Below are 10,168 nucleotides of genomic sequence, written 5' to 3'. Positions count from 1 at the left end.
CTAAAAACGTCAAAAGGTGCACAAGTTCGCATTTTCGCGCATATCTTACGTTCTGAATGTATCCGGACATCCAAAAATTTATGCAAGCATTAAAATATTTTATTTTAGTGTTTGGCATGATAAAATTCCATTCGTCGCTTAATTTGGATCATTTTTGTGTTCGTTACGACTTCTGTCGTAATTAAGCGACACAACCGTACGACTGAACGAACCGACATCCAAGATATTTTGAGCATGTTTGGAGTTCCCTATACTTTAACTTCATTTAGAGCCTTGAAATGAGGTTAACGGGGCTTAAACGTGTAAAAAATGGGCCGAAATGCATGTTTCTCAAGTTCAGGGACTAAACTGCAAATTCTAGAAACTAAGCCCAGGCGGGCCGCGTAAGTTCTTGTGCTTGGCTTACGCGGGCCGCGTGAGTTACCCAGTTCAGCAAACTGGTTTTTCAGAAACAGCAGCTGGTTTGCAGGCTTTTGGACATGGTTTTTTTTATCAATCTATGGGCAAAATTAGATGGTTTTCAAGTGCCCATGGTATCCAAATACCATGTGCCCACTTGTACGGCTTAGATCGAAGCTCAATCTTCGAGAAACGATCCTAATGGCTCTTGAATTCCTATAAATACCCACCCTCATTTCCTCCCAAAGCACATTTGAATCTGATTTATGCTCTCTAAGTTGAAGTGTATACTTCATACTTGAGAGAAAATCGGATCAAATCTTGCGGGGACCTTCTGTAAGTATTCTTTCGTTCTTTTCATTCGTTTTTATCGTTAAAGTGAAACTGCGTTTGACTTTCTGCTTTGACCAGTTTATGGTCAACGCGAAGTTCGTTTGAACATCATAACGTAAGAGTAATCACGATGGTTATAGTCCCTAGTGACTATACCTACTAATTACCACGTTATCTAGGCTCAGTGACGAGTCGTAGTTTCGGCCAAAATGCGTTTTCTCACGTATTTTGTAACCAAACTACTCTAGGGTATCAAAACCGTTTGTTTTGATATCAAAACCTGTTTTCTAACTTAACTAAACATGTTCTAGCATGTTTAGCTCGTCACTTTTTTTAGATTAGTGCTTGTGTAGAGTCGTAAGTCAAGCGGACTAAACACCCGCTTAGACTTTCGAACACGACCCGTTTGGTCGATCATTAGGATCCGATCAAACATGTTTAGTGACCATAATTGCATAGGGAATAACCTTCCGAGGTTATACCTTATGGTCACTTAGGTTTAATTAGTCGCAGGATAGGTAGTTTATATGCCTTTGATAAATGACCAAAATGCCATTTTCATACATAATTGGTAAATAAGCATATGTAACCTAAACTTTTGTCACGTAACTGATTATGTAACATATTTAAACATGTAGAGGCATATAATACTTGTCATAGGACTAGTTAGACGTCTCAAACGCGCATTTGCGCGCAAGACGCGTTAAAGTAGCGTAAGCTACCTTAATGGGTCATAATGGGTCGAAAGCACTTAGGTTAGGTTTCATTTAGGGGGTAGGATTTGTTAAACCATATCACATGAGTTCCAACACGCATTTGGTTTACAAGACCTCATTCTATCCGATCGTCCGAGTTAGGCGTCTATTGTTTGACTAATGATTCAATTACTAGGTGCTACTTGATTTCTCTGGTTTGCTTGAGTTTATTGAAGTTCTATTGATTGAGGATACTTTGCACTTCATGTGAGTACATAGTTCCCCTATTTTACTGTTTTCAATTGTTTTGGGTGATTCATATGTACAAATGATTTTCAAGGTTTAAACAATGGTTTTTCAAAAACAATTAAGATGGTTTATACAAAACTAATAACGATTTTAATAAAGTGACAAAACTTATTGGTTGTAGTTACATAACAAATGACATTCATTAGCATTGATCAAGCCGACCAGTATTAGGTTATGGTACCATAGGATTTGACAAATCCCGTTATTTTACTGCACCTATGGTTATGTGTGGGGGTTGTGGGTAACGAGTGAATCTGATGTTTGTTAACTTACCCTTTGGTGGTTTGTTAATTCGAGAAGCGAGGTGGTCTAGTCACAAAGGTTTGAATGTTGTTAGCGAGACGACCATAAATAGTTTTTCACAAATTAAAACGAGGGTGATTTAAACGATTTAAACGAGTTAACAATTTGGAAACGATTTGAACAAGTTAAACAAGTTGGATAAACGATTGGTTTTTGGTTAGTGTTTAGATAACGGGACGGGTGTAATGTGATGAAGGCATGGTAGATACGCCGCTGATACTTCTTATATATAAGTGTATTCATCATCTTACATACCGTGGCGTTATTTAGTTCACTTGGGTTAAACAATTTTGAAACAATGTCACACAACAATGTTTTCTAAAATATATAAACCATACAAGTTTTTAACGAGATTTTACAAGATGTTTTACAAGTTGGTTTACTAAAACAAATGTTTTGGGGTTAAGAATCATGGCTACGAGATTTTTCAAACTATAACCCACTTGATTTGAGTTGGTTAAATATGTTGCAATACACTTTTTTTAAAACAAGGTTTGTATTTTGACTCTTGTAGTCTAATAAAGTACTGCAACATATAAACGAGCCATGATTCCGACATTCTTATAAAACCTATGTACTCGCCAGCATTTCTTTGCTGACTTTGTTTTTACATATGTTTCAGGTGATGTTGCTTGATGTGATCTCTAGGATGCATGCGTCACATAGGATCTGGACAAGGCCTTAGTGACATAATAATAACGATAGTCGATATGTAATTGTTTGTTTTGTGTTAAGACAATGTAAAGTTTAACATTATCAATAAAACGAAACACTTTTTATATCCGTGGTTATGAAACAATAACTTCTGTTGCAACACTCCCCGACGTTTCCACCACGGTTTGTTGTCCTACGTGGTCGGGGTGTGACAGAAGAAAGTTGGTATCAGAGCCAATGGTTATAGGGAATTAGGTTATTAGTAATGCTTTGACCTAGACTATAACTTTTAGGACCCTAACGCAAAGTTTCTTTGCGTTTAGATTTTAAAACAATACTGTCACCTACCCTTAGGTGATAACCACAATGAGAACACTAAGTTCGAATCTGCTTTGAAAACTAATCATCTGTTCTAGGATGATTGATTACTAGGTTTTGAACCCTCTGTTATATGGTTTTGAACCCTTCGAGTTTGACTCATATTTGGCTTAAGTGCCTTTTGAGTTTTCAAAATCTTGTCAAAGTTTGGGTCTAAATAGTGTGAACACGTGCAAACTGGAAGAGTGAGTGCATGTACCCTGATTTTTCTGTCCAAGGCTAGAGTGTTCATACAAATCCACATAATCGGACCAGTCACTCTTACCTGGGAACTCTTGGGGTGAGTGTTCACTTATAGGCGAGCATGTCTTCGCGATACATTATTTTTGACCTATTTAATTTGATTAGTCACTGCGTGTCGTTTGTTTATTCGAGGTAACGAACAACTGATCGCCTTCTTTGTGTTTTGTCGGTATTTTCAATACCTCTTTTGCTTTTCAACCTCACTCGTTTCCTCTGTTTCCTTGTTAGACAATGCCTCCTCGACGCGAAGCACAATCTTTCACTATTGAAGAAATTGCAGCCCTGGTCTCTCAGCAAGTGGCTGCTGTGCTTCCCGGTGTTATGACCCAAGTCCACGAGATATACAACAACAATAATAACAACAATAATGCACCGTGTAACTTCAAGAACTTCAATCCTGCGAAGCCTCTAAAGTTTTCTGGGTCACAAGGAGCAACTGCGCTCCTGCAGTGGTTTGAGAGTATCGAGAGCACATTCAGACATGTGCAGTGTCTGAATGCGCGGAAGGTTGAATTTGCTTCAAGTGTGTTCGAGAAGCGAGCGCTTACCTGGTGGAATGGTGTTATGCGCGATAGGGGTGCCGAAGTGGCATTAGCACAAAAATGGGAAGAGCTTCGGGCTCTCATGATGAAGGAGTTTTGTCCCCGTCACGAAATTCGGGCTTTGGAGAGAGAGTTTGATGATCTAAAGCAAGATGGGGGTGCACACCGTGCCTATACAGATCGTTTTGAGGAACTCAGTCTGTTGTGTCCCACTATGGTTACCCCTCTGGAGAAAGCAATCGAGAGATATATCGAGGGTTTGCCCGATTCCATTCAGGATATTGTGACCGGCGTTAATCCTACTACCGTCCGTCACGCAATCGAGTTGTCGGCTACCCTGACTGAATCTCAAGTCAGGAAGGGTAAACTTACCCGCAAGGGTGATAAAAAGAATTCGGCTGATTCTGAGAAGAATAAGGATAAGGGCAAGGGTAAGAAAGGTGAGTCGTCGAAGAAGAGGAAGCGAAAGGGGGCTCAGAATTTTGCTGTTACAGCACAGACTGCTCAGGACCCACCGACTCAACCTCCTGCAAAGAAGGTATATGCTGGTACCATACCTCATTGTGCACGCTGCAACGGTCATCATGTTGCACAGCAAGCTTCTAAGCAATGCACAACATGTGGTAAACTTGGGCATTTGGCCAATATTTGTCGTTTGGGACAGAATCAGGTTGCTCAGGTTCTAGCTCCGGTTCAGGGGAATGCTGTGAGATTCCCACCGGGTTCATGTTTTAACCGTGGAGAGTTTGGTCACTTCCGCAACAACTGTCCGAGGCTGGTGAATGCGAACGCGAATGCTAATGCGAACCCGAATGTCAATGTCAATGTCAATGTCAATGTCAATGTGAATCCTGCTCGTGGGCGAGCGTACAATCTGAATGCAAACGAAGCGAGGGCGGACAACGAGGTTGTCAATGGCACGTTTCTTGTTAACAATCGACCTGCATCTGTTCTTTTTGATTCTTTTTGTGTGAACTTGTTGTTGATTGATGATGAATTTTTAAAAGAAAAAGATATGCTATTAAGCATGGAAACCTCCATTTTTAAGGAGAAACTATGGCAAAATTTTTGTAAAAATTAAACACTTAGAAAAATATTTTTAAACAAGTGTTTACAAGTAAATTTTGATCATGGTTTTAAGTATAAAATTTGCCATAATTTTTATTACAAAAATTACCAATATTGGAGGTTGATTTTTGGATAATAAAAAAAACTAAGTATATATTTAGGAAAATATATATATTTAGATGTCACAAAATTATATGCTACTTGTATTGTATTAGTTATATTAAAATTAGGGACTTAAAAATAATATAACACACCAAAATACTAAAAGTTGTAATATAAAGTATTACCAAAATCACGAGAAAATAAATATATAATTTATACCCGAATATTGGACAATCGGACAAAGGACATATGGACTATATATATATATATATATATTCCAGAATATAAATTCGTAATTCGACAAACGTGATAAACGGTATTTTTGAAACCGAAGAAACGGTAAAATATGAATTTTTATAACTATTACAAAATATATCATATTTTGTCAAAATAGAAAATATATTATTTTTGAGTGGAGAAAATATATTCTTAAACAATGCAAAAATATATTATTTTGGTGAAAACTAGAAATATATATATTTTCTAAGTTTAATCTTAAAAATATATTATTTTTAAGATGCATATGAAAGTATACTTATTTTTGCCAATTAAAGTTTACAGATATTTTTCTATAAAAATTCTCTTAAAAAATGTATATTTTAAGAATATAAACTTGGTGATTTTTAGTTGTATAAAAATAATATTCTTGAAAATAATACACAAATTAAGTATGAAATACTTAATAAATACAAGAAAATACGTATTTCTATACGTATAAATACATACCGGAATACACTACCAATACTTGGCAAAATACGCAAATACAAGTATACCTATACTTGGAAAATACATATGTGAGAAATATATGACAAAACAAGTTGAAGATATATAATTTTTAACAATATTCCAAATAATTGGATAAAAATAGTTTAAGTTAAAATATTCTTATTTTAACTAATAATTATATAATTTGGAATTATATAATACATATCACCCGTATAACTCAAAGAATACTAAATTCCAATTAAGTCTTAATAAATAAGACCAAGAGTCGTTACACGACCTAATCATCTAATTAAACATAACACACGTGTAGGTAGGTAGTTGTACGACCCGAGGAAAGATCTTTGAGTTTACAGGACACCGGACGCAAACATGTGAGTTCATGTCCTCCTTTTCTTTTAACTGTTTTCGGATTTATAACATTCGGGGGTGAAATACATGTTTCAATTGTTTAAATGGTATGGTTTAACTAAGGAATGAACTGTTAGATCACGTGGATGATGTAGTATCTCTCCTAAGTGCCATTAATCTAGTATAGACCGAGGGGCATGAGTGGTAGATCTATCTGGGTGTAGCGAGCCCCACCCATGGGTCCTTGTGTGGTCGCATGTGGTGACTATGTCGTTCCCGCCGGATGGACCGGAGGAAATTCGCTAGGTTTTAGCACTTTCTACGCACCACACATATTGATGTCCTTGCAAAACGTTAATGATCTGTTCGTAGAAGCTTTACATACCGGTTATCAAAGGAATTCTCTCAAATGTTTACAAGTTATTACGAGTTCACATACAAAACACATGAACTCGCTCAACTTTTGTTGATGTTTTCAAATTACATATATTTCAGGAAACTGATTGGGTCTGGCGGCGTTAGAAAGATTTCAAGAAGATATTTCAAGTTTGATGTCATCCTTTTGGAAGGGTTTGGTTAGTATATTTTATCTTCGATAAGATATACGAACCAAAGCCTTAGTTTAAAAAGTCTTTTGTTTTAAAAAGTCCTTTAAGGAACTTATTTCATTTGAATGGTTTGTAAACATTAACTTGAAGTTGGTTGGTTGGAACTTAACAACTTGTGTTTGTAATATTTTAAAACTTATGTATGGATGAACATCATGTTTTAATCATGTAGTTGTTTATTATAATTGAATGCAATGAAACTGATTAAGTCACACATCACACGCTTCCGCAAAAGTCAGGGTGTGACACGGCTTCTGCGAAAAAAAACATCTGCAGTTCATCATTGTTCTTGATGTTGAAGTTGGGGATTTTTGGTGTTTGATTTTGTTAGGTTTTGGAATATTTGATATCTGCATATTATTTGTATCGTTTTGACAGATATTGAAATTGGGGATTTTTATTTTTGATTTTGTTGTGTTTTAGATTTTTATTTCATATGTGCATATAATTTGTATCAATTTGATATTTAAGTTGGAGAATTTTGGTTCTTGATTTTGTTTGGGTTGGGAACTTTTAATATATGTAATCTATGTATCGTTTGTTATAAATAAACTACAATCGGTAAACTCACGTTATAAAAACATTGACATAATGAAACATATCTTAAATACGACTGTTATAAATCAACTATAACTGGTACACTCATGTTAAACGACTCTTATAAATCAACTTTAAATAACATATGTTTTATAAAAATAAAACAAAAATTTACAACTTTTCAATAAAAAGCCACAACCAAACAACAAACCAACACCCCATCAAAACCTCACTTTTTTCACCAAAAAACAAACAGTCCAACCTAAGCACGACACTTTGGCCAAAACGCATCGCTTAGGTACGTGATCAACAGAAAAGGACTGACAGGATCAGTCATTGTCTGTTGACTTTATACTAAAATGTTGCGCTCTGCCAAAACGCGACTTTTCATTGTGTGTAAATAGTGTGTGATTAGACTGACCCAAATAAAATCCTCATAATGGTGTAAGGAGTGGTTAAACACTTGAGAGTGTCAAACTAAAAAATCAACCAATGAGAGTGCGCCACGTCAATCAGTGAAAAGTGTTTAAACTTTGCTGAAAAGTGTTGACAATGGTTTAGACACTTGCTGAAGTGGTAAACTTTAAAAAAAAAAAAAAAAGAGTGTGATTGGTTGAGAGATTGCATGGACCCCACCCCACCGCACACGCACTCTTCACCGCGCATCGTCAACCCACCACCAATTTAATAAAGTTTGAGCGGTAAACTAGTGTTGGTGGTGGTATTTACCGAGTCATCTGCCAACTCTTGCCGATCTCCACACCGGGCAGGCGGGCACCCTAAATGAAGTAATAATATTACGAGTGCGAGCTACATAGAGGCTCTACACCCTACCTACGTCCCCCATTGTAGTAACTACCATTTCGACAACTTCCAGGGCCACTTTCGTAATTTCACACTAATGGCAATGATTGTAATTCTTGACTTGCGGCAGGCCCGTTTCCGTAATTCATGCAACCACTTCATATTATTCCCACTCCATATCAGATATCTCATAATCACTCTCTCACTCATAGTTTTCTAGAGAGAGAAACAACTCACTGATCTCAAATCTTCCAAAATCCTTCAAACATTTTCAAAACAGATCAAAATACGGTGTTAAATCCTTGTTTTCGTTTGAAATTCTTCAAGTTATACTCAATTTGAAGCTAGTTTTTTATCAATTTAACTGTGATTTTCGAAGAAATGCAGGATTTACGTTCGATTAATGGCGGTGGTGGCGGAGATAGGCGGTTGCGACCGCATCATCACCAGCAAGTAACTGGTCCTCCGGCGTTGAAATGTCCGCGATGCGAGTCGTTGAACACGAAATTCTGTTACTACAACAACTATAACCTCTCTCAGCCACGTCACTTCTGCAAAAGCTGCCGGAGATACTGGACCATAGGCGGAGTCCTCCGTAATGTCCCCGTCGGCGGCGGTTGCCGGAAGAAAAAACGACCAAAATCTAAATCCGGTAACCGAAACGCTAGCTGTCACGCTACTATACGGAAGCCGTCAAATTCGGACGATTCGAGTAGCGGCAGCTCTAGCCTTACCGCCACCACCACCGCGGCGAATACGACGGCGAAAACAACCGTAACCGTTCCTGTAACCGCTGTGGAGGCGTTGTCAGGTGTTAATTCGTTAAATTCTGCAATGACATCGTTTCGGTTTTGTCAAAACCCTAGCTTCGATATACCGCTACTAAATCATCAATCATCAACCGGAAACATCATTTCGCCGGAGATTGATACTTTAACCGGAATGATGACGTCATCGGCGGCTGATTTACCCCCAGAGTTTAACATATCTGGCGGTATTTCGCCGTTCCGGTTGCATCACACCAGCAGGATTGTGGAGAATATTCACTTGGAGCAACCAGAGTGGATGGTTGCAGATATTACGGGTGCAGTTGAGTTTTCCGGTGTGCCGGAGAAGATGAGTGACGGTGGAGTTGGTACAGAGGAGTGGAATAATTGTACGGAACAAGCGTTGTTTGATTTAACCGGAACCGTTGATCAGACATATTGGAATCAAACTCAGTGGGATGATGATAACGATCGTCCACGTCAGCATCATGACCATGAGCTTAATTGGTAACTTCTCCAATTTAGTACCAATATTACAAATGCATTTTACCGACCTAAAAAGATTACAGAGATAGAAAATAGAGATATAGTGATTTGGATCTCTTATTATGTAAATCTATATTTTTCCCTATGGTTTATGATCTTGAGATATGTTTTGATTTGATCAAGATAAATATATATATTAGTGTTATATGTTTGTCTTAGTCTTTTTTTTTTTTTTATTATTGAATACTAATGGGGACCCGCGCGTTGCGGCGGAGTTCACAATTTACAGCCACGTTCTCCCGTTTCCGTTTGTTTATCATTTGTTTTGGTTTTTGTTAGGTTCTGAATTACGGATTTTTTTTGCCACAATATTCATCTTGCAAACCGAATTATTGTAAACAGCTGATAGCTGATGAGGTTTTAATGACCACTCTCTAAGCCACGATACGGTGCCTGCGAGCTCCGAATTAAGAGGAAAAGTTGTTGGAAATAAACCATGAATAATATTTGAACAAATATATGAAACTAACCTGGGATTATGATCACAAGAACAACCACAAAATGAACAAATCAGAAACAACCTTTGTTCATTTTGTGGTTGTTTCTGTGATCATAATCACATATCAGTTTCATATATTTTGTTACAAATGTATGAAATTGATCTGCACGTTAATATTGCAGAAATAATAATGGAAATACTGGAGTACGAACACAGGAACAGCCACACGATAATATATATATATATTTTATTGATCACCTCGAAAGCACGGAAACGGCTAGTAGGTGCTGTCTCCCGTCCCGAGGACTGCAAGGGACGGAAACGGCACGGGGATGCCGTGGAAACGTTTCCGACATGCTGGGGACGG

The 10,168-nt window shown here is 37.4% G+C and overlaps 1 protein-coding gene across 1 annotated transcript; it reads left to right on the top strand.

The window, feature by feature from the left end:
* Window positions 1–8,098: 8,098 nt before the first annotated feature.
* On the top strand, window positions 8,099–9,513 carry LOC110864655 (dof zinc finger protein DOF5.4). The gene has a single exon (XM_022113769.2). It carries the CDS (start codon window positions 8,431–8,433, stop codon window positions 9,325–9,327), a length of 897 nt encoding a protein of 298 aa, XP_021969461.1. The 5' UTR covers window positions 8,099–8,430; the 3' UTR covers window positions 9,328–9,513.
* The last annotated feature ends 655 nt before the right edge of the window (window positions 9,514–10,168 follow it).

The sequence above is a fragment of the Helianthus annuus genome, chromosome 8 (assembly GCF_002127325.2).
Source record: "Helianthus annuus cultivar XRQ/B chromosome 8, HanXRQr2.0-SUNRISE, whole genome shotgun sequence".
NCBI lineage: Eukaryota > Viridiplantae > Streptophyta > Magnoliopsida > Asterales > Asteraceae > Helianthus > Helianthus annuus.
This window is presented reverse-complemented; position numbering and strand designations above follow the sequence as displayed.